The 26,141-nt window shown below is 46.6% G+C and overlaps 1 protein-coding gene across 1 annotated transcript in view; it reads left to right on the top strand.

The window, feature by feature from the left end:
• Positions 1 to 12,313: 12,313 nt before the first annotated feature.
• Positions 12,314 to 26,141, top strand: part of LOC135915206 (kinesin-like protein KIF20B) — a 34,280-nt gene continuing 20,452 nt past the window's right edge. Inside the window, exons 1-3 of the mRNA XM_070530272.1 lie at positions 12,314 to 12,493; positions 13,264 to 13,392; positions 21,331 to 21,482. Coding sequence (XP_070386373.1) covers positions 13,275 to 13,392; positions 21,331 to 21,482 — 270 coding nt within the window. The 5' untranslated portion in view covers positions 12,314 to 12,493; positions 13,264 to 13,274. The remainder of the gene's footprint in view (positions 12,494 to 13,263; positions 13,393 to 21,330; positions 21,483 to 26,141) is intronic.

Here is a 26,141-nt window from a genome sequence, read left to right as displayed (position 1 = left end):
ACCGCACCTCGGGTATTTAGCAGTGTATCTGGTGGGGTACATATTATTCAGTAGGTTTAAATTGGGGAAAGTTCCTGTCTGGAGCTGTCTCCAATCAGTGGCCTCCGCTCTCATGAGGGGATTTATGTCGGGGAGAATATCGTATCCTGGTTCCCCTGTAGTGTGTCAATAAAGCAGAGCATTCATTTGGAACAGACGGTAGATTTTCGAGTGTGGATGCTTCGTGGGTTCGGATTGCAAACCCACTGTCCGCCTCTTCGTTCCCCGCTATTCCACCCTACATGTCCCTTCACCCACAATATCTCGTGCTGGATCGGCTGTGGTTGTGTTGTGGGGTGTGTTACGCCGCCTGTCGTCTCGAGGAGTACACGGTGGCTTATTTTACCGTTCAGGAAATGACGACAGGTGCCTTGAAAATCAGAATTGTGAGAAATTTGCCGGCTCTGATGCCCTCCGCCGCTGCTAGAGCCGGGACACGATGACTAAACGCGTTCGTCGCGCCATCCTGAGACGCCACGTTCAACTAGACTAAAACAGAGAATAAATATTACAATAGCCATAGAAGCAACAATAATTGACGCATAGATACCATTTTCTTTAAGCCGCCCTCCATTTTCGGCGAGGGCATTCACCAAAAGATGCTTCTAAAACGTTGTATACACGACCAAAATGTCGCAAGGTATTGATTGCTATAAGCACTATAGTGCCAGTTAGGATCAAATCCGTTATAGGCATTAGTAACTGAACAAGGTAGATGTAGAGGCTTTACGGAAGAGTGAAAACATTAAGGAGGCACAGACAATACTATACACAATACAATGCTATACTGATAAATATCTATACATTACTTGATTAGCTGAAGCAGGTTAGGTGACTATTTGTCACCGCCCGTTTCGAAGGAGATGCCAGTACATCATCATGGCCATCATCACCATTATTTTATTTATTTATTTATTTATTTACTTACTTATTGTTCAAAGCACTCCGTAAACCACTATTTCCGATAATATCGGCGCTGCATTGGGGATCTCGGAGGCCACGATTAAAGAGTCAGACAACCGGCACTAACGTTGTCGAGCGCAAGAGGCTAGTCACATTCTACTTCTTCAGGCTTCGGGCGCTTTCTTTGGAGCTCCTAAAACAAAACCACAAAGGCTATTTTCAGGACAAGAATTCATTTGGACATTTCTCAATACTCTCTAGCCAAGAGTTCGACGCAATACCATCTGGTCAGGCACAAGCATTGTTAGAAAATGAAGCAGGCCATTGACCTGCTTCATTCGCAGTGAAAGCGCTCTGTGGTGTGTGTTTCTCGTCTGTGTGTTTCCTCAGAATGTTGCGCAATACAACCTCTGATATGCTATACCAACATGCCCAGTCGTCAACCTTGGCGACTTTCATTGACATATATGGTCAAAATAAAAATAAAATGACGTTTCGGGATCCGTACGGATCCCTTGTTCACAATGGAATGCCGACTAAGCGCAAGGTTCTTACATAGGGTTCAGCACATGACGCAAAGTTGGCCAGTACACGTGGTTTAGAGTGCGAGGTGATCCATTGATTGTGTTATTTGTCGTTTAAATTACTATTGATTCGAGATTGAACCTCGCTGTCAAGCTTTTCCCTGTGGCTACGATACGCGCGTTGTCCCAATTTATCTCGTGACTCGTTTTCTGGGCATTCTCTGAGAGGTCATTTGTCACTGTGTGGCTTTTGGCGACATCATGCTTGTGCTCTTTGAGACAAATTCGAATGCAGATATTCCAGCTTCTGCCAATATACACCGATTCGCAATCGGCGTATGAAATCTTGTATACCATGCCTGGAAAACTTGCCTGAGGGAGAGGATCCTTCAGGTTTATCAAGCCACCTTTAAGCTTGCTTGCTGGCACATGCTTTACAAATTCCTCATTGAAAACTTTGCGTTTAGTCATTATTTTAAAAAGTTAATTAATTATTTTTTGTTAAGAAATGTCATCTACTCATAATAAATATTATTCGAGTTGCACAAGAAGAGAGTCAATAATAAAGCGTCGGTGGAACTAACGTAGCGTACTCGCGGTTGTTTTAATCATAAGTCAGCTGAAACACGCTGTAGAACGGGCTGATTTTTTACGCAGAAACTTCATTCAATTATTTGCCCAACCATCCTTGCCTGCTAATGCGCCCAAGAGACTAGAATAGATACGATGCCCTCTTGCATCTTTCCTCCTTTCCTCCGCATCCCTTCTTATTCTTTGTTTTCGTGTCTCTTGCCATTTCTGTATTCATTTCACGATGAAGTCTTGTAGAAAAACCAGCAAATTTTTTTTTCTTAATTTTCAATATTACAAAATAAATAAATGTGCATGTGTGTAACCCGTACTTTATTAGGGAAAGAAATTAAATTAATGCTGACTGGTGACTGCGCTATAACCATCTAGCACAATTGCTGGCGCCTGAACGCCGGTCAGCAGGGGGGGGTTTCCGGGTCTAGGGAGCAAAAGAAAACAGGAACATACGATAGTGTAGATGATCGATAGATAGGGGGAAACTGCTTACATAAATATACAATATATAGAGACTAGGCCAGGGGTTATCCATAGTTCGCCTTTTACTATGGGTGGCCGAATATTCGAAGTTTCGAATACTAATAGTGAGTGCGTAGTATTCAAATGGTATTGGAAAAGGAACTGCATGGTATCCGTGAATACTCTAAACTAACCCAATAATTCGCAACAACTAACTGTTTAGGTATGCTAAGCAAAGTATTGTTTATTATCAAAAGTGTGACCACGACAAAAGTTTACGAAGCAATGCAGGAACAAAATGGGAAACAAAATAATGCCACCTTTGTTTTTTGTTTCGCAACGAAAGCCTACATGGCAACCTGTGATGTTGGCTTGTAGGTTGTCATTTAGTGTTTTTGGCAGTCTTGCAATGCCAAAATTTTATATATTAGGCTACAGCCATGCGATGTTCTTTATAGCTGTCCCTTTCATATATATCTATGGCATACAAGTTTTTCAGCCATTCTTCTTCTTCCACCAGGTTCTGGTCTTTTTTCGGCAGCCATTTATTAATCGACGCAATTCATACAGCAGCCATTCCTTCTTCGAGAGCTTGTTTTCACCGCAGGCTGTAATGTAGTCCAAAAGATTTTGATCCACTTTAGAAGACATGGTTTTCTTTGGAGACTTCAGATTGACTTAAGGTTCGTCAAAAATAGGTATCTGGCCACTTTTGTCTCAACAAATTTGATGAGTTGAGGCATTTTAGAGTACGTAGTCCAACCCAAAAGGCGTCACAATGAAACTAGGAACAAGAAAGACGCACAAAGTTGGCGTATAACTGTGACAGCAGCTGTAATAATGCGTAATTAGTGCAAAAAGGTCGAAATAAAACCCAGGAGCGCACATTCAAACTATGCGCGCCGATTACCGGAACCGGAAGTGTTTCTTTACTCAATCAAAGAAAAATATGGACCGATCCTGGATAGCGCGCTCTACAAAAGCAGGTCAATCCTGAAGGTAGTGCTATCTAAGCAACAAACCACATAGTGATCTGATGCACTCAGGAAGGCGTTGTCTTTCTTCTATGTCAATCACTGAGGACTCTCCTTGTTTTCTAATGACTTCCTTTTGAAGAGCAGCACATACCCACGTGAACGGCCCTTATTTTTGGTGGAATAGGTGAATAACTATATAGCCGGAAAGAAAACTGGTCTGACAGGGTCAAGAATGGTGTTCGCGGTGAAAACTGATGTCTGGTCCACAGCACTGCAGTGGAAATAATTTAGCTCCCCAAAACAACAAAACATTCTGAGGTTTTACGTGCCAGAACCACGATATTATTATGAGGCACGTCGTGGTGGCGGACTCCGGATTATTTTTGACCACCTGTGGTTCTGTACTGTGTCCCCAATGCACGGTACACGGGCGTTCTTGGCAAGACAGTTCAACGGAATTTATCACAAGGTGGAGGAAGGTACATGAAATGAAAAATATTGACATCCACCCGAGTGTAGTACGAAACTAGAAAGGAAAAGCATATGGGTAAGGAAGCTTCGCAGCTAAGGAAAAAATTGTCCTCGGGAAGAATTTCAGCCTGGACCAGGATGAATTTTTTCCTCAACTGCCAAGTTTTCTAAAAAACTCGTATGGGCTTTCCTTGTAGCTTCATGCGGCAATCGGGTAGATGATGACAATACTTCATTTTGTGAATGCTCCTCCACCGGTCTTCCGGATTCCACAGAACTGATTTTCCATATGCAGTGTCCCTTTGCTTCGAGTGGTCGATTAATTCGTCTCGCGCTGCCATCTGCTAGCCTCCTGGTTAGCTCAGTTGGTAGAGCGAGTACCCCGAAATGGCGCTGGTGCCGGGTGCAGGGTTCGCATTTCAGACCAAGACAAGTTTACCCTCAGCTGCAAAGCTTTCCTTCTGAGAAACCCGTATTTGTTTCCTTTGTAGCTCCGTGCTACAATCGAGTGTGACACTTTTTCCTTTCATGGGCATTTTTTTGCATTACGCTCCCATTGAAATAGGGCCGCCACGGCCGGCATTAAACCACGCGCCTTTGGGCTTAGCAGCGCTACACCAAAGCCACTATACACCACCCCGGTTGCATCTTTACAATTGCTAGTAGGTACAGTGGGGCGTTGCGTTTCTCGAAGCGCTCGACGTTTCTGCGCAGGCGCGAGTAATAGCGGTTGCGAGAGAGAAAATCTGGGGGCCTTTGCTCCTTGAATATCTGTCTCTGCCTAGGCACTACAGTGGAGAAGTTTCTTTGCGCATGTTGTACGCGTTTGTCTCTAGGCGTGCCGGCATTGCGTAGCGGGGTAGAGTTTGTTTACGCTCGGACGCTGGCTGCCGGCGCGGTGAAACAGGAGAACCAGCGCTCACTGACGCCCCATTTGGTCATCACTGTGTCTAAAGGTACGTCGGAGAGACTTTCTCGCCTGTGCGGCGCTGGTTCTGAGTCAGCCATGCAGGATTATAACCTTGTGACGCCTTACAACACTCCACCTTAAAAAATAAGTAAAAAAAAAGAAAACATCACTGATTTTCCCGGGAGGAGCAATAGGGCCGTAGTATAGGCAGGGCCTGCTCTCCTGGACTTTTCAGGAGCATTTCTGAGTGGTCCCCTTTGAGTGATAAACGCACAGTACCGTAGCAACGATGGTTAAACGAAATTGCCTTATGTCACGCCATGAGGATTATTGACTTTGCGTCTGGTCCACGTTAGGATAGCCTACGTTAGGATAGGTTTACGTTAGGTTAGCGTAAAATGTGTTAGGGTGGCGCGGCGTATTTTCACAGGGGTTACGCAATGCGGATTATTGTCTTTGTGTCTAGGCCACGATATGTTCTGTTATGTTTGGTTAGCGTTAGCTTACCTTGGGCTAGGTTAGGTTAACGTTACGTTAGGCTAGGTTAACGTAAAAGCCGTCAGGGTGGCGCGGTGTATTCTCACTACAGTTACGTCGTGAGCATTATTGTCTTTTCGTGTCGGCCTCGTTAGCTTAGGTTAACGTTAGTTTAGATTAGCGTAAAACGCGTTAGATGGGCGCGACGTATTCTCATAGCGGTTGCAGGGGCGTCGAGCATCATCGGCGCCCTTTCAGACACTCGCGTTCAACCGCGGCTGCTAAGGCGCTCTGCCTTCTAGATTTTCAATATATGCGGACCGGCCTCTGCAACGGTCCCTACTGCTCCCACGGAAATATCTGCAATATTATCACCTGTTTCACCGCGCCGACATCCAGCGTCAGAGCGTAAACTCGACTCCACTCCGCCATGCCAGCACGCCTATAGGGACAAATGCACCGAACACGCGCTAAGAAACTTCTCCGTCATGCCTAGGCAATATATTCAGGGAGCAAAAGCACCCACATTTTCTCTCTCGCACCTGCTCTTACTCGCGCATGCGCGCAAACATCCGGCGCCTCTGCAAGTGCCACGCCCCGCTATACTTACTAGCAATTGTAATGTCGCACCCCAGTGGGTCGAAATCAGCCGATAACTCTATTCGTACAGTTACGCACTGAGAATGCAACTTTTCCTTCATAGCAGGCCCTGAAGGTCTACGCAGCTTTCATTGAAGTATACTTATGTATATCTATATATATATATATGTATGTATGTGTGCATGTGCGCGCGCCTGAGCGTCAGTGCGAGTGCGTGCGCGTTTGTGTGAGCGTGCGCATCAGTGCATGTTTTTGCATGTGTGTGTGTGTGCATGTGCGCGTACACACCGTCTAGACACACTGTCCAAGGAAAGCTCAATACTGTGTATAGTGTCCCACAATACGACAGCGTCTGTTCGCGTCTATATACGGCCTTCGCCACCGCTGTGCCTCTGGCGTGCATGCATTTGTCGGCCACACAAGAAGCCATCGGTGCGGATCAAAAGAAGATTGATTTCTGCCCGCTCTCTCCTAAAGTAGCTCGAACTGACACAAACGACTTCCTTTAAGGCAAGCGTCTTACAAAACCGCGTGCTCCTTCTAACGAGGCGCAAAAGACTGAAAGAAAATAGACGAGTGGGCGCATCGTCCCAGAGCAACTGTCGTTCTTCCGGTGGTGGCGGGGCTGCCGTTTTCCTGAGCCGCACATCGCGCGTGAGGAGGATATGAGGAGGAGGGCGGGCTTGCGCTTCCTTTGAGGCAGCCCGCGGCTCGCACTCCTCTAATTACAAAGCACGCGGCCTCTGCGCCGACACTACGGGGGTGAGTGCGCACGACGCTGTTCGCGCCACGTGATCGCGTGAGTTGTCCTTGCAGCGGCAACCACTTCGTCCCTTGGCCGGCTTTGCAGGATACTCCTTGCAGAGCCGCACTGCAATCGAACAGACAGTCGTTCTTTCCTTGCCTACACTATTCGGAAAAGCTTTTAGCGGACAGGTGATTGAAGCGATTTGTTGGGGAAGGCCGTTCCGTTGTGATACTGGCCGCAGCAAAAACGTTGGTGTGACACTTGGCAGGGTATTCATTTATACGTTTATGCAGATAACTTCGCTTTCTTGATGTCTGATAAGCACCTTCATTTACTTTATTAATCATTACAAAGTTACTCGTGCACTCTCGAAACCACACTTGAGACTACATATACATACTTCGTCGAATGTCCGCCAAAGTGCACTTCTCATGTTTTCTCAAAATGTTCCTGTTTACATTTCACTATGTATACCATCACGAGTTCATTCCCCGGATATAGTCATTTGATTATGCATATGAGGGGACTCCAAATCGGCGAATACACATTGAGCGAGTCGTGTGTTACGCAGCACGTGCCATTGAATGGTGGCGCAAGCTCAGTAACCGGCGCTCTGGATTGCGATGGAAAAAGTACCTAAATTATCATATACAAAATATACCGGATGTTTTTTTTTTCTAGACCATACACAGTTTTTAAAACTCGCCTGTCGCAGATAACATAATTTTAATCATTGAGCTGGACTACGCGAAGAGGCGAGCATTACTTGCACGAGAAATCGCAACACATATTCGAATAATTAACAAAAAAGGCACTCATTCGCTTTTTAATTGCTTTACGGCACATATTGGAACTTACGAATTGTAATCGGCGAGTTCAAAAGGCGCATGCGTGATGGGACTAATGTCGTGTGAACAATGTCCACCGGGTCGAGTAGTACAGCTCAAGGACTATATTTACGCCTTCTGCCACACATGATATTTAAACATTCTGTACGACCTAAAACAATTCAACACCTCGTATGGTCATCGCTCGGTGGTACACGTATGTATGTTTTCATTTAGGAATCAAGTGCATGTTTTGATGTGCTCATTGGTTGCGAATACACCAAACTCTCATAGTATTTGTAGATGCAAAACTAGAGCCATTGAATACGCAGATTCGATTCGACGAGTCAATCCAATTCAAGCATTTGATTGAATTCGCGATGTATTCCCCCATAATGATATATTAATGTAATTTCTAAATTTGTATGATAAGCAGCAAGATTACCTTGCTCAGCTGGAAACAAGCTGTATAATAACTACTGATGCTTGGCCATATGACGAGAAGGCTGGTGTAGGCATCTTCTCTGCTTATCTTCGTTGGCCTTTTTCATTTGTCTTCCGGATTATGGGCATATTTTCACAGCACAGCTACTGGTGATTGTTTTAGCAGTAGGCAAACTTCCCACGAAGGATCTAATCATCACCTGGCATAGTTACAGACTCTCTTTCGGTGTGTTCTTCACTTCCCACGACAACGAATACAACTCTGTTAAAGTTATTAACCTGAGTCGACCACCAACCTTGCGTCTGGCGCTCCTTCAAAAAATCTGCTACTAACTAGCCAACAACTATGTTAAATGTGTTCCAAAATCCCCCACCCACTTACGAAAAATACGTTTACTATGGGTACCACGCCACCGCTAACTATATATAAAGTAAATGGCAGATTTATTAGCCATAATGTCTCTAAGTGGAGCCATTGCAGCGCAGCTCAGAAGTGGTTTATTGGGTCGTCCCAAAGAAACAAGAAAGAATAGGTATATATAGCATAGCGCATGCGTACATGTTCTTCGTGGCAAAGGAAAATAAAATTCAGGAAGGCGTGTATATATCGCTACCAAATAAGCAGATCGGCGTGTCGCTGGCGCAATCCATGCCTCTTTTTCTGGTATGAAAAGCTTCAAAAAGTTCACGAGCAGTAGCATCCTTACTTCTGCCCAGAATCTTTAGCAGAGGAAACCGTGGTTCACACTTGTAGGCCAGGCAATGCGCAGGCAGATGCGCATTGGATGTATTTATTATTGGCAGTTCGTGCTCCTGTGGTATCATACGACATCGGTATCATACAAACGACACCATAGTTGCGCATTTAGGAAACGACCTAGCGGGTTTCTTCTGGCAATCAAGCTTTCTTTGTTTGCAAAGTTTGCTCAGGGCCGGAAAAATCACTGGTACACGGTACCTATGCTAGCGACCTCCTTGATGCTGCGGGACATCCCACACACGTAGAGGACTACGTCGGCCCTCGTCTCTTTTTGGTCATTGCTCGTTGTACGTCTGCAGCCCTTTACCTTTTTCAGGATCGACCAACTCAAGAAGTTTTACTGTCTCTAAGTGGACCTACCGCCTCTATACCACCAGTACGGCTTACGTGACTGAATCGAGATGCAGAAAACCCTGCTTACAAAATGATTTAAACAAATTACTGCTGGCATCATCTTCAGACTTGCGATATCTCCGTTTCTGCTAGAATAAACGGTGGTCCTCTGCAATAGGAAGTGTCATATACCAGATTACGCTGCCGTATCCCACAATGAAATCATTAATGTACTTATATGAAAGGGTCTGATGACGTCCCCACTGTTCCATGCTTGTAATGGAAACAAGTCACATCTTTTTATCCTGCCGATGATATTTAACCAAGAGAAAGCGGTCACTCGAAGCTCCGTTTTGCCTTAGAGTGCGATTGTGGCGCATATATCGTTCATGTGCCTTCTTGCATCCTCGTCTGTATGCGCTACGATAGTACTCCTTGATGCTACGCCAACAAGCCCGCATAACAGCACTAGTTGACTCCACTTCGCCGAATTGAACTAGGACTAGGATTGAATATGCTGGTAATACTATCGCTTGTGTCCTCGACACTATAGGCTGTAGCAACAGGGATGTTTGCTGCGCGGCGTTTGATTTTTTCAGTGAGATAAAAAGATTAATTACCATGCTATTTTTTGTTTTACTATTCTCCGTTCGCTATTCATTTCACTATACTAATTTTCCAATTTTTTTATTATTGCGGTACTTAAGCTCCCCTACGCGAATACCTTTTTCATAATTTTGTTTCAGCTAGTCTGATGGCTCACCCACGCACTATTCTTGTTTTTCTGCTCATTTTTTTTTTCATTTTAAAGTAAGGATTTCTTTTATGCTACTTTCTACTATCCGGTTCCTGGCCCATCCCCCTTAGTAGGTACCCGCCAAAAATGCGAATAATAATAATAATAATAATAATAATAATAATAATAATAATAATAATAATAATAATAATAATAATAATAATAACACATTTCGTAGCCGGTCTGATCTGTGATATGTGCCGAGGGAGAGATATAAAAGGCTGTGGGAGATGCGATAGAGCTGCGAAAAATTTGCAGAACTAAGACAGCGTGGCAATACGACGGCGAAGAGGAAAACTTGATAAACCTGATTCTGCCTTTAATGCTATTACGCTAACATGGTATTGCTAAGTGGAATAGATTAATCGAGCACCGCGATTCAGAACTGCTTCCACAGCGTGAATGATTTATGAATGGTTGGGGCTCCAAGCTGCAGAAAAGGCATGCTCGGGGCATGGTGTTCCGTTATAACAAACCCAGTATGTTATTGGCAGATGAGGTGAAGTTAGGTACATGATTACGCCAGGACAAGTCACTTCATAAGCTGATTTAATGCATTTGAATGAGTATGGCTTCGACAGAAACGTCCGAAACTGAATGCGAAAAGTTAAGTGGGTTAGGACCGCTGGAAATGGTTACAGATTTATAATTATTTGGCATGTCTGCCATTAACTATTGTCTGCACCAATTTATAACGTGGTTAAGGTTAGTACGTAGAGCTTGTTGGTCAGAAGTGTTAGGGAAGTGTCGATGGATTACGCAATCGTCAGAAAACATGCGGACGTGAGAGGACACGTCTAAAAGCAAATCCTTAAGATATATCAAGATCATAAGGGGCTCGAGGGCGCATCCTTGCGGAACATCTGACGCCAATGGGAGGGAGTCAGCGTTGCGGTCGTTATTAAGAACCGATTGAAAATCATAGGCGTTTGTCCGCGGTCAATAAAAAGATTAGACAGGGTTAGCTTGATGTTTAAGTTAGGCTCAGACCAGTGTTTCCACCACGATGTGGTATCCACACGGCTAACGCCTTATGTGTGTGCACACGTACAGCACTCTAGCCAGGAGCAGAAGTCGGGGAACCGCCCCGCAGAGGAAAACAAGAAATGAGGGCATTTGCACACCTATGGCCAAAACAGGGCTATTCGAAGCATGTCTATGGCGGCACTCACTGTATTAACAATAGATAAGCAAGATGCTTCTGTGGCCGCAGAAATTAATTTCCAGCGAGAAATTCTCGAATAAACGCAATAACGAAGTGTTCGAGAAAAAAATCATGAGCCATTCCACTCTGTAAAAGTGAATTACCAGCGATGCTGTGTAGCACACGACAAAGAGGTGACATATAATATCGAACCAAGGTATGGACACAATTATTGTCTTGATCGGTGGTCATCGTGACGAAAGGTACGCACACACATTTGTTTTTGTACATTCGCGTTCATTCGTGTTACACATTCGTTGTATACATTCGTGCTTCCATTTCGCGGTACAATGAGGCGAAGAATTTGAGACCGAGCATTGACTGACACTTCTTCTTCGAGATTTGGGAGAGGGGAAATACGCTCAGTTCTGCGGCCCATATTCCCTCTCCCAAATGACTGGGCCGTGAGCGCAGAGGGAGGAGGGGTATATGGGAACGCTGGCACGATGGGCGGCAACGGAGCCAGCTGTGGAAGACGACGACGACGGCGGCGAACGCGCGAGCACGAGCCATTGCTGACGATAATAATTTTGCTCGCGCATATGCAAAATTAAGAGGTGAACGGCGAAAGCCTGCTCTTTCTCTTCTTTCTTTTAATCATCACTGCTCACTACTAAGCATCTTTAGTCATTTGTAATCAATTGTGGTCGTTACAATTCGTCGTGAGATATATTGGTCATTTCATAGTCATTACTAGTCATTACAAGTCATTTGCCATTTTAGTCATTACTACCTATTACTAGACATTTCTAGTCATTTCTAATCAATTACGGTCATTACAAGACGTCGTTAGACATACTGGTCATTTCGGAGTAATTAGTAGTCATTACAAGTCATTATTAACCTCTACCAATCTCTATTATAACGTTATCATACACGAACTGTCACAATCAATCATTTTTCATTCTTTAATCTGTTTTCATATTGCGTGATCACACTCCGGCGATCAGGTCTGCCGACACAAACTTCACCATGAGCCTAGAAAGGCTGTCGTCTTAAAATTTCACGGAACCCTAGCCATAAACAGCTTGCTTCAAAATGTCGCCGCTGAAGCCTCAGCGCAAACCACCGCGGGAGCAGCATGCGACCAAGATATGTGCTGCCTCTTGCGGCGCTTGTCGGGACACCGGGCACACCTTTTCTTGTTACGCTGCGTCATTTGACCAGCCCTTGGGACCAATCATCATTCAGAGGTGGCGCAAAGAAACCTGACCAATCAGCCGCAATCCTGCGGCTCAGGTGGCGCTGTGGCGCAACGAGACGCACGAGATTAAAACCGTTGGAACGTTCCTGTGATATCACACTGTTCTTACTGCGTTGGCATTTTGTAGGTCTTCTGCGATTGCGTTTCGCATTTGTGAGGCGCAAGTGAGGCGTTACTTCTACAGGCTGTCCGCTACACTGGAGCAGCTGCCAACACACTTCGAATCGAAGTAAGTGGTTTTGATTTAACACCACCTTCGTTGCGCTTCGGTCCTTACTGATCCTTTGTCCTTGGCCGGCTACCGTGAACACCCACAGCGGATGCCATGCGCTGTGGGCAACGCTTTAAGCGAAGCTTTTTGCGGTGTTTGCCGGCAGCGCTGCTCTTGTTCAACAACCTTTTTTAAGCTCTTGAGTACGCGTCCAAGTCGGTCGAATTTTCACCACAGACGCACCCGGCGGAAATCAGTCTGTCACACACTCTACCCACTGAACTGAGCTTGTCCTACGCGAAGTGTTTCTTGAACTACTTGGTTCCGGCCAGTAAACGACACGACCAGGTTCAACTGCTGCCATAATATGCGTGTTGGCAGCGTCCAGCTTCGCGCTTGCGAGGAAATTGTACACTCGCGTTCTAAGCCATTCCTTGCTGCTTATGAACGCCGGTTCACTTGGCATTTACAAGCCAGCATGAACAGTAAGCCACGCTTCCTACTCCGCTCGACGCTTCTCACGAGATTCCCTCTCAACACTCTGTACATGCCTCGGCCCCATTTTGTTCGCGTAAAGCTCGCGTCTGAGCTTGGTATGTAATGGCATTGGTTTTTCCCACTCCTGTGTTTTCGCTGGGACCGCTCCATCCTGCAAGAAGACAAAGCCTCGCTTTATATACGCTGATAAATATGGTAGATATGGTGTTTCTCGTCCCGTATGCATGGAATGCCAAATCGGAAGGCGCCATGACGAGAACCTAATGCTGTCACTTTAAATGCTATCGCAGCTCGCGCGGGCATGGAAAGGCCAGCAAGACCCTACACAGGTTCGGAGGAATCGTCTCAGTCGGAAAACGAAGAGCTTCTGCCACCACTCGAGGCAGTACGTCGACAACTGGACGCCGACCTTGCTCGAAGTGAGCCCTCGTTTTTTTATCAGTGGAGTTCGAATTGCGAACATTTCCAATGGATTACGAGTGCTCGAGAGAAACGACCTTCAAACCTAGAATCGAATAACGAATATTTTCACATTTCACACAATTTCGGATAAAGTGCTTTCGTACGGGGTCTGTTTAAAAAATGTATTTGCATGTTCGATGCACCTAATGCACATCGTAACTAGGCCAGAACTGCAAGAACTTTTCCTTTCTGCACAAAAAGCCCGCAGATATTGGAGCAGGCGAACAAAGTCGCGCGGTAGTGTTTCAGTCTTATGAATATTTCGCAACCGTGATATTCCCGACCATAGCGGTAGCAAGTGTTGCATCTCGGTTGTGTGTGTCCAAGCACGTGCTATGCAGTGCAGCATCTACAATTGTTTGGACGCTCGTGTCATTCCTAAACGTAACGCGGTCACCACATGGCTTCGGGCACGACTATACTCGCAGACAACTTCCTGCATGTAATGAACGGAAAGTAGTGTGCGCGTGGCTGCTGCACATATATGTAACGGCGCCAAGTAGTCCGCCAGCGTTTACAAGTGCTTTAGGTTGCTCGGAACAGCCGCTGAATCGACGCAGCTTCACGTGCGACCGTATCGCGTTTGCCCAGACGCGGAAGGAAACAGGCGCAAAATAAGTGAACTTTCAGATACAGTGGCGTGTTTTATCTTGTTTAGCTGCTGCTAATAAGGTGCTTATGTTTTCTCTTCCCCCGCTTAAGCTAACGTGGATGAAGACACGGTACTCTTTCCAGAAGCGCTCTCACTTTTGCGCGCTTTGCCTCCGTAGCTTTCCTTTCATTGCCCCAGGTAGTTGTCCGCGAGTATAGGCAGTTTTATTCTTTTAAATTTCATGACAAGCATGCGGCGACACGTACAAAGGTACGAAGGCAAGGTCAACAGACATGGCTGTTAAAATTATTCGGTGAATAAGTGTTGATTATGTCTCCATCCTGTTTTCTTTTTGTTTAACTTAATTTGCATCTTAATCCCATCTTATTTAACATGCAATCGGCTTTCCCCACGGCGGGACGGCGCATGCGCCATGCCGTAGCGGTTTAGTCGCGCAACGTTTTTCAAGTGTCACGGGTGCGGCCGCACTGCCCGTCATCGGGGAAAAGTCCTCCGAAAATGAAAATCTATATGAAAAAAAAAGGCTCTCAGACGCTAGCTGCTGCCCACACTCATGCCGTGTACTGTGTTGAAACTCCACTGGTGGCACGACGTCGGTGCGGTGCCGAAAACGTGCGTTTATAGGTAGCATATGAGACTACAACTCCATTTCAACATATAGGGGCCAGGGCTTCCTCCGGACTGCACCGTGAGTCACTTGCCGCGTTTCATTGATGGCTAGTAAATGTAACAGAAAACCCCTGCGGTTACTGTTGGGCGACACTTAAAAGCGTCGCGTTGCAGACACGTTTTTCTTGCAGCATCGGCACTCGCTTGTTAGTGGTGGCAGTGCGTGCCTGACTTTACGTACTCGTTTAAGTCGCGGTAACACTAGCTCGACATGAGACCGACGACACGCTCACGCCAGCGATTGGCCGACTCTCATACCAGGCCAACAACGATGCAGCGGACGAACGCGAGTTACTGTACTGCGATAGTAATTCTTGCCGACCGCACCGATAGAATCGGCGTGCTGACCACCGCGCGATCGGCCGTCAAACCGATAGCGCGATAGCCGCACCGCCTTGTATACATCATTAATCACGCTCAAAATCAGGCAAAACGTAGCTAAGCTGAAATGCATAAGCTTAGACCATCTCAAGCCGTATTCATGAAGTTTGAGCGAATCTTGATACTGTTCAGCGAAGGACGCCTGGCGCCATCGAGTTCGTGCACCCGCTAACGGTGGACCTGAACTAAAAAATTAAGCTGGTAGGACGAAGGAAACGGCTTTTCTACTTCAGTTATGGCCTCGGTGATTTGAAATCAACTGCTATCTGGGAATGTTTTCATCGCGAAAGATGAATCTACTACTCTTCACAGCGGCAAGTGGCGCCACAGCGCTGTGCCGACATCCGTACGTCACCATTCCCGTAAGCTGCCGGTCGCGTTCGCTTAGTAGGTGGGTGGTTCTGTACGTGTACTTATGCTGACACATGTCTTAATACCAGAGCTGCGCTCTTTACCTCTGCGTCAAACGGGGACAATAGACGCACGGTGCGTTCGGTACAGCAGCATGCACAACCGCCTCGCTGATATGTTTGCAACAACGGTGTCGGGGATGTCATCCATGATAGAATGTGTAAGAGCGACTGAACGAGGACGTAGAAAGAAACCGGTACACAGACAGCGCTAACCGTGGCACCGTGGCGCTAACTCTCGACTATAGATTTTATTTTCGCGCTCATCGATAAATCCGAACGAGAGGAAACAAACGACACAGTAGAAGTATTGGCTGTGGCTTAGCTAAGGTTAAGCCTAGGATGCGAAGCATACTAGCCTTTATTTTATATTTGTTGAACCACTGTTTAGCCTGGTGAACTGCTGTTGCTTGGCTATATTTGGTTCGGCTAGACGAAGAAACAACTCATGCGTTACTCTGCTTCGCCTTCAAGTGTGGAACGCGACAGCGTTCCCGTCGACCCGCCAAGGGGTGTAAGACAATGGGCTACGGCGCAGCGACTACGCGCCCCGCATTGGACGCGGTGAGCGTCGAGCAACGCAGCGTTCGGCGCGGCAACGAAATGTGCGCCTGAGCAAGCGACGCAGCTCGTTTCTAAGGCAACACCGCATTCACTAGAGGCGCTTTTGTACCGCTTTGAAGCATCGTACTCGTGGCTCAGTGGTAGCGCCTCCGTCTCACACTCCGGAGACCCTGGTTCGATTCCCACCCAGCCCATCTTGCAAGAGTTGAGCCAAAGCCACCTAGAAACAAGCGCAGCTGCTTATATACCGCCGCGACGCCGCGAGCGACGGCGCGAGTTGGAGCCCCGTTTCTCCTCTGTCGTGACGTCACGGTGTCACGTGGTATGGCATGGGGTCAAAGGTCATTGAAGGCGACACCGCCGCGCCTGAGGAGCTGGGTTGAGCTCTCGTAATATGCTTCGCATAAAAGAACATTCAGTGGTGCATGTCGATGAACCGCACATGTTTCCAAGGCACGATCAAAACATCCACTGTAATAGTGCAACGATAAATTGAGGAATGGTATGTTATTCAGATAGCGAGACTGATGGCTTGCTCACGAACTTTTCCTCTAATTTTGAAATTACATAGGCCTCCACAGGCGTGCTCACCCGGTATAGTCGGTGAGTGCTACATGGCTTCCAGAAACTACATGCTGCCACGGAGAAACCATTAATTATTCGCGATCCACTAAACGCACAAATGACGCACGCTCAACATGCATGGCGCAGGTACGCCAACCAGCGAAACCCTCGGCGCCCTCCCAAAACGTTTCCAGCAGTGTGCGGCAGAGAGCAGCACAGGAAAATGAATGCGGCGTATTACGATGATGTCCACCGGGTCACCTTGGCCCATGCCTTCTCCGTCCTGTAACGTAGGAGACGTTCGTATTATTCGGCATCCACGCATCAGTGTGGGGCCGGCTCTCTTCCGTTAGGGTACAGTGCACTGCATAGTTGGGGCTCCCGAACGCTGCTCAACGTCCTGCGGCTCCTGGCGAGCACGATACGAATCACGCGTTTGGGTGAGGTGCGTCCATAGTTTCCTACGAAAATTAGTAGAGGAAACTCTGGCGCTGCAGTCGTTGTCCTACCATGGGAATGATGGGACATACATGGATTTGTCTGATCTTCGTGCTTGTGGATTCAGACATCCTTGTGGCTTTGTACATTACGCTATATAAATCTTATTGTCGTTTACTTCAGCGCAATCTATATTCCTCGAAGTGCAGAAGACGCCGGGAACGCGTACAATTGCTATTAATTGCAACGATTGAGCTTGTCGAGGTGGCCAAATCGAAACGCGCCAAGCGTCTCAACGCACTGGCATGCCCGCGATAAATTCATAAAGGCGTTTCTTTCACTTGTCGATACATGCGTCCATTACGTGCTTAATGATTTCAATATCAGGCTTCTGTGCTAGAGTCACTGTATTCGAATCCTGCCGCAGGGCAATTTTAATGATCTTTATTTATTTATGACGCAATACACTGTTGAAAATGATGAGTTTACAGTCGCAAAGCCGTTTGAAGCCAAAAGAGTAAAGTTTAGGCAAATCCATGTACTTACCTTAATTCCTATGCTGCGACAACCGCTCCTATTGCAGCTCCCTTAAACACTAGCGCCCGAGTTCCCTCTAGTCATTTTTGTAGGAAACTCTATGGGCGCGTCAGCACTCTCATTGACCCGTTGAACGCGTTCAACCTCGGCATGCTTGCGTTGCTCTTGTTCAGGGTCCACAGCTGTCTTAGGCGCGGCGCCATGCTGCCGTTACGAATCTCACTCCGAGACGGAGCGCTAGCCACTTAATGGTCAACATTGACAAATAGCACTCTGTGCGCTCGCTATGTACAGTGCGCTGTGAAAGGTATAAGCCAACATTCGATGCTTACTATTGCAAAACTTGCAGCCGGCGGATACAACATGGGCAGTGTTCCCTTCCAGCAGGCAACACGTCTCCTGTTTACCATACTGGCCAGGAAGTTTGTATATGTAGTTGAGAAAGAATGAGTTGAACAGAATCAACCTCGATTTTTGGGTGCACTTCTCTCCCTTGGCTCTTTATCATTCCCTTCCCATCATTTTGTTTTGATCAACTTGAACCCTTTCTTTCTAATTTCTAGAAAGCATATGTTTAGGTGTATTTTAGCACCCTTAGTGTCGGCGTGATTAACCCTGCCATTCCTTTATGAGACCTCCATTTGCCAACTTAAAATTGGTGGACACTAATGCAAAGGTGTTGGTAAATTGTATTCAATATCTAAAGTTAATCCTCAGCTATGGTTCATCCTTTAAAACTTTCACTTTTAAAGCAACGCTTATGCACCGTGACGATATAGGAAACCAGTACTCAATTATTTTGTACTGCGAGCATATTAAGGCACCTGCCATACCGTTGGTTTCATTTTATGCATTTACTTTTTTACCCTAACGGTGTCCAGTTTCTCTGTACAAGATAGCTTGTTGCAAGTGTTATTCGCTCCTAAAATAAAAAAAAATTACACGTATGCTCTGCATTCAATGCAGTTAACGAATCAAATGCTAGATACACAGCACAGAAATGTTTTGCCTACTTCTGAGCATAAGTGGACTTGAGCAAACCAGTATGGCACTAATTACGCAGCTTGTGGAGATTCTGCTGCTGGCTTAACATAAGAACTTACCTGCTGCATCACTTTCAGCGGAAAACATTTGTAAACAACAGCTCGCAGTCGCATTTTTACGAAGAATTTGCCTAATTTGCCACAACTTGGTGCACGTGCACCAAAGTAGATCGTTCGATTGCCACTCTTACGTGGCACTGTTCACACTACAGCTTCAGCTGTTCACATTTCACCCAGATATAGTGTCTGGTAATCGCCAGTCTGACATACCATGTTAAAGTCGGGTATCCAGTGTAAACATAAATGCTTGCTATGGGATGACCCAGACAAGACTGGGGAAATGGGGCACTGTCACGCGTACGTCAGCGCCTGGTACGTTCGCTTGGGCAGACATATGAACGCAAGGTACGATGCCAAGACAACATTCATTACTTGAGTCGTTTATGTTGCACACACGTTAAGAACACTACTGATTGCATACGGCATGCATGCCTCCCTAACTAGGTTTTGTGTTCACACCCTCCGCGTTAACAAACGTCTGAGGGTGCGATCGTTACGCTGGCGTCGGAGCGCGTACAATACCTGTTATGTCTGTCGTGGATGTCGTCGCCACCCATTCTGTGGTGCGTCATCGCAACCTGGTGATGATCAGATGTCGTTGGTGTCCGGCGCCGCCAGTGCCCCGGCTGACGTGACGAAGGCGCAATCGCTCGGGAGCTGTCGCGCTCCAACTGAGCGGGACTCGTGCCGGCTGGCGCTGTTACGCACCCACCCAGCGCAGGTGGTCCGTAAACTGGACAGTGGCTGGCTGCAGTCAGCCTTCACGCATCCACGTTCAGCGGCGTGAATGCTGGCGTATCTCAGCGAGGACATCCGGGCCAGATTAGTTCCGGAGCCGGCGATCAGCTAGGGCCCGGCCGCCACGTCCTTCCATGCGCGCGCCCCTTCTCCAAGACGGCGTCTCCCCGCGCTCTCTTCACTTCATCCTCTTTCCAATGTCTTCTTGTCTCTTCGTATAATGTCTTTCTCTTTCTTTCCTTGCATTTGTCACTCCTGCCAGGCGTGTTTGCTATGTTTGGGTGCTCGAGTAATGGCGCAGTGTCAATCTATACAAGGTATAAAATTGGTGTGACAGTAAAGCAGCGGCTAGGGGAACGTTAGAGGTTGGGGAACATTGGTGGAAAGGCTGCTTAAGAGCTCCATTGTATATGCTTACTTGATGGTTCAATAATTTGCTTGGAGCTCCTTGGAGTGTTTCCCTTTTTCACTTCGGGCTTTTTTGGTTGCGTATATATAACACGCCTTAATCTGTTTTCGTTATGCATTTGCCCATTTTATACTGAGCCCAGCGTACCTTACGTGTAGACTCTTCCATTTGGTTGTGTTCTCTACACTAGTTCAGTCAATGTAGCACACATGTCATCATTTTCACGATGCAGCGAGCGTGGCCTGCACCGTGCTCTTCAATTTTACTTCAGGCCAGCACGTCACCGGTTCACTGGCTACTTCGGAAGCGCAGGTGACATGCGAGTTCCTAATAGTATACAACATGGTGCACTACTAGATGATTCATGGTATGCGGACGTGAAAATTTTCTGCTTTAGCCACGTCAGTTGCAGTGGCTGTCATAAGGAAACGGAGTTTGATGTCTGTATTGTTGTCGGTATACAGTGATAAATGCTTCTAATGTGCTAAACGGCTTTTGATTGGGCAGCTTCCTCTCAAGATGCATTTTATGATGAAAAGACAGTCCCCACAGCCATTGTTCCGTTGACATTTGTACAACTACCCACACTTACTTCAATAAAGAAGGGCAATACGTTCCTTATTGCCTGCAGAAGACAAAGCTCCTTTGGCGCTGTGCTTCTAAATTTGCGAAAGGGTTACACGGCATGCAGGGGTTGCTCTGCACTTGCGCGATGTGCACTTTGAAGAGTGAAGCACCGCGTACGGCACTCTTCAAAAACTTTAGGGGACGCTTAAGCTTAGCCTTTAAGCATGGAACGCGATAGCATACAAAGATCTCTGGCTGCTTCTGGCGTTTCCTGGCAGCTGGAGCGTATGTAACCATAATGTTTACCGGGAAACGCTTGCCGCGAACGCTATGCACGATGGCGAGCTTTGTGGTGGAATCACGGTTCCTTGCGCGGGCCGCGATGCGGTGGAGGCGAGTGCCAGCAGGAGTTACGCAAGGAACTGGGCGCGTCGCTCCGTGGTCCCCAAGACACCCATCGCGCAGGCGAGCGCGATATGGCGGACGCCGCGTCGGTCTGTGAACGCCCGCGGCCGGTTTGTGTGTCTGAATGGGTTTCTTTGTTTTCGCGTAACATAATTATGCTTTCTTTTTTGTATAGTCAAATTACAGTCCAGGAGCTCTCATGTCTGTAGGCTGTGTGCAAGTCGCAATTTACGATTTTGCTACGTATTCTAGCTCGAGAAATTCAATTAGTTCAGCCAATTCATTGCGTCATATGGAAGGCCTAGGTATACGTGGTTCGTAAATACTTTTGCCGAAACGACATTCGACGCTGACACCAAAATTTCTGCGACATGGGCTGCGAAATCGCAGATGTTCAAAGTCAGAAATGAGCATTGCTTTCTCGGCAAACGAAGTGTTGTACTAAGTTGTGTGCTCCGAGTTGGTGCGCGCACTGAGAACAGGGCTTTTATTTGCAGGCTCAGCGCTGAGGGTGTACCTGCGTATTCGACCGAGAGTTGGGGGCAGGGCGTTCACAAATCCTGCGTTCCGTGCATGTGATGAAACAACTGTAGAGTCCACCACCGCTACTCTGGAACATCAACATCAAAAACGTTTTAGTTTCACGAAGGTGAGTTTTACAGCCAGTGTCTGCAGCGTACAGTATCTGTTTTGAAGTGTACAACTGGGCGAATTGGTATATATTTATCATAAAAGCAGCTCAACACAGAAGTGCACAGGACAGGCGCTGACTTCAGCGCCGATACTGCGTACTTTTGTCTAGCGTTGCCGTTATTTTTTTTTTCATTGCTTTTACTATATATATATATATATATATATATATATATATATATATATATATATATATATATATATATATATATATATATATATATATATATATGTTTGCGTGGGACAAAACATGTACAGTCAACAGTAAGTTTGCGGGATGCGCGCGGCAAAGCGACCCTCCTCCCCCTCTAGCGGTGAACCCCTGGTGTCGAGACCGACGCCTGCACGCATGCGCATCCCTCCGAGACTGCAAGCGTGCATGCTTCCGCGCTTGCTCTTTGCGCGCCGGCGATATCCGAATGTAGCCGCGAGGTAGCCCTCTTGCGATATGCGCCGTGGCGGCTTCGACGGGCGAAACTTCGTTTATACAACGGAAATCAATTGTCCATTTTCGTCTTGCCGGTCTTCTATAGAGCGCGTCTTCTGCCATGCTATTCTGCGATAGAACGCACAGTTCTTAAAAAGAAACAACGAAGATTGGCCACGAGAAGGTCCGGCCCCAGAAAAGACTTGTTGCGTTTGCCACCTGGCCGGCCCCATGCGTCAGCGCCCGTGACTCCACAAAAAGCGGCCGCAGTGGCGGCCGCAAGTTCACGCTTCTAAACACGTTTCCCACAGCTTCGCCCGTCGAAGCCGCCACAAGATGGATGGATGGATGCATGGATGTTATGAGCGTCCCCTTTGGAACGGGGTGGTGGGTTGCGCCACCAAGCCCTTGCTATTATACTGCTTAATGTCCTACCTAAGTTAAACAATAAAAAAACACTATGAACTCCCACACCCAAATTTTCTGATCCCCTATTGCTAAATGTCCTTTTTGGTACGTCTCCGTCTTTTGTCGTTTCCACCAATCCTCCGATCGCCTCTTACTAATGTCTATTGCGGACCTGTTTGCTTTACCACTGCTCCCGCTGAACCCAAGGGCTTCAAGGAAGCCAGTGGTGCCTAAATCGACCGCTGGGTAGACGTCTTCACATTCTAGTAAAATATGCTCCGTCGTTTCCCTAGCTTTACCGCAGCAAGCACATGCTTCTTCTTCCTTCTTATATATCGCTTTATAAGCGCGTGTTCTAAGGCATCCCGATCTCGCTTCGAAAAGTAATGAGCTTCCCTTTGAGTTATCATAAATGGTTTCTTTCCTGATTTCGTTTTTTCCTCTTAAGTAGTTAATCATGGCAGGTTTCTTTTCCATTGCCGCCACCCATGAGATTAATTCAGCCTCTCCAACTTTCCGCTTGACCTTCTTTGTTGCTGTGTTGCCCACCCCACAGGCCGCATACTTGCTGGTAATCTTCCTAGTTCTTTTCCTCCACTGTGAATCAATGTTTTGCCTGTACAGATACCAGAACACTCGCCCAGCCCATTTACTTTCGTCCATATTCCTCAGCCGTTCTTCATACTCAATTTTACTGGCAGCTTCCCTCACTTCAAAACTAGTCGAGCCCATATCAACCTGCACAGCTTCATTTGTAGTATTCCCGTGAGCTCCCAATTCGAGGCCACCCATTGACCTTTGGTTCCCGTCAAGTCCTGATTTTACCTCTGATTTAAAGCAAACAACCGCATTTCCAAAAGCAAGTCCTGGAACAATTACACCTCACTCTAACGACAGTTTACACCCCTTTGGCGTGCCCCTTCTGCCACACAACGATAATCGTCATCTGCGTTGATGCGTTTCCTTGCTGTAACGCTGCGAGCCCGGAACTTTCCAGTAACGAACGGCACGCGCGTTATCAGCATGGAACAGCTTCCACCCTTTGGAGTGTCCCTTCTGATAACGCGCGTGCCGTTCGTTACTGGAAAGTTGCGGGCTCGCAGCGTTACAGCAAGGAAACGCATCAACGCAGATGACGATTATCGTTGTGGCAGAAGGGGCACGCCAAAGGGTGTAAACTGTTCTTAGAGTGCTTTCCCCATGCCTCGGAGGACCTCGTACCTATTGTATCCCCATAGCGCTCTGTGCTTCATTATGGCTGCATTTCTCTTCCCCTTCACTGCTATTGCTTTTTCCTGTATTTCCATATATCTATTGGTTTCGTTTATCCATATACCAAAGTATTTATGGTCTCTTGCCCGAGGTATTTCCTGACTCCGTACCTCCACTGTCTGTTCACTGTTTTCATTGAATACCATAACACCTGCTTTTCTAACACAAAATTTAAAACCTAAATTGTTGCCTTCCTGTCCACAAATATTAGCCAGACGTTGCAAATCGCTTTGCTTGTTAGCTAGCAACACAATGTCATCCGCGTAAAATAAACCTGGGAGCTGCTGCTCTACTACTGTACCCGCCTGCTTTTATGAGAGATTAAACCAGATATTACTTACTTTTAGCGCCCTCTCCATGCATCCTCACCATGTACATCATAAACAGCAGCGGGGATAAAGGGCACCCCTGTCTCAATCCCTTGTTGATATGAACTTTCTCCTCGTTCTCACCCCTTTTCATTCAACGCAAACGGTATTTTTCTAGGTAAATCTCTCTCAAAAGCTGTAGACAATCGTCACCTAAGCCTTCCCCTTTCAGAATATCCCACAAAATGTTGCGGTTTACGTTGTCATAGGCTCCTGTAATGTCTAAAAAGGCCACATATAACGGTCTGCCTTTTACTTTTGATATTTCCATACACTGAGTAAGAACAAATAAGTTATGATCTAAACGCCTACCTATTCTGAAGCCATTCTGAAGTTCTCCCGAAATGCCATTATCTTTGCCCGAGCTTGACGCTTTAATTTGATTGCCTGCATTGCTAGCCTGTATATTACCGATGTAATGGTCAACGGTCTATACGGGTGAATTCTTTCTTTCTCCCCCTTGCCTTTATAAATAAATTCATTCTACTTTGTCGCCAACTGTCTGGTATTCGTCTATCTTTTAAAATTTTTTCCACTGCTTTCACTAGAGCTTCCTTACTTTTTGGTCCTAGTTCATTCATCAGCCTAACGGGAACCTCGTCTAGCCCTGTGGCTGTGCGCTTAGAAATTTTCTCTTCCACTTGAAATTTGTCAGCACAAGCTCCTTTTCCACTTGGGTCTCTTTCATGCTCTTTTTTTCTTCAAGTACAACCTCGTCATTGCCTTGGAAAGATTCGGCTGTTATTTTTCGGATGTAATTGCTGCTTCTTTCGGTCTGTTTTCATCTTCGTCTAGGATATGTTGTGGTATTGTTGTTGACTTCCTGCCTAATTTTCTGTGGTTCCAAAATATTCTAGGTGCGGCCTTCCTTTTCTCACGTGTTTCTGACAGCGCATATCGCAAGAGCGCTACCTCACGGCTACATTCGGATATCGCCGACGTGCAAGGAGGAAGCGCGGGAACATGCACGCTTGCAATCTGGAAGCGACGCGCATGCGTGTAGGCGTCGGTCTCGGCACCAGGGGTCACCGCTAGAACGGGAGGAGGACCCGCCGTGGTTGCTCAGCGGCTATGGGGTTGGGCTGCTGAGCACGAGGTCACGGGATCGAATCCCGGAAAAGGCGGCCGCCTTCCGATGGGGGCGGAATGCGAAAACACCCGTGTGCTTAGATTTAGGTGGACGTTAAAGAACCCCAGGTGGTCGAAATTTCCGGAGTCCTCCACTACGGCGTGCCTCATAATCAAAGTGGTTTTGGCCCGTAAAACCCCATAACTTAATTCATTTAATTTAGAAGGGGAGAAGGGTCGCTTTGCAACGCGCTCACGCATCCCGCAAACTTTTGCTGCTGACTGTACCTGAAGCTAAGCAAGTCAGTATGGTGCGGTCACTATAGTTGCACAATTTAGACGTACAGTCACCTACTGAGGTGTGAAGTCAGGTATCAATATCTTGCCTCCCATTTAATTGAAACCACAATAAACGTTGGCCGCTGCTCGCACTCCACAAGTCTGTTTTTTCTATGAAATTGTTATAACGTGAACACATGGCAGATCCCGTATGGCACTGCAGGCCTGCATTTGCCAAAAATAATCACGATTTCGCTTGTAGAGCTAGCCGTAACAGAAAAAATTATGCAGATGTTGGAATCTGAATCTGTGAAGCGGTAAATGCAATGTTATAAATTTGCCCAATTCATCCTGAGTCTTCAGAGTAAAGAAAACGGGGGCACGCATCTGTTCTCGCTTATACATGCTGCGTAATGTGACGAATCGTTTACATGCTTGTCTCTTCATTTCTTTATTATTTAATTATTTTAAAAGTATTGGCCGCTTCTCGGCCAGTCCCTCGTTGTGGGTATGTGCCATTGTATGGAAATCTTAAACACGCAGCAATCATCTGAAAGATCTTCATTGGTACAATATGCACCACCCACTTCTTGGCCAAGCCGTTTTATGGATTGCGCCATAGTATGCGATGATCACTGTGTGCTGATGAATATAATTCTCAAAGCTTGTTGGTGTTGGCATTAAAGTGTACGCGTGGTTGTTTTCGTCGCTATGTAAATACCTTCCGGAAGCTTATACTGTACGAGGGCGAATCAGTCTTTGCCCCCCCCCCTTTTTTTTTTAGCCAAGCCACTGC

Source organism: Dermacentor albipictus, unplaced genomic scaffold, assembly GCF_038994185.2.
Source record: "Dermacentor albipictus isolate Rhodes 1998 colony unplaced genomic scaffold, USDA_Dalb.pri_finalv2 scaffold_74, whole genome shotgun sequence".
Lineage (NCBI taxonomy): Eukaryota > Metazoa > Arthropoda > Arachnida > Ixodida > Ixodidae > Dermacentor > Dermacentor albipictus.
The sequence above is the reverse complement of the archived record's forward strand: the minus strand, read 5'-3'. Positions and strand labels throughout refer to the sequence as shown.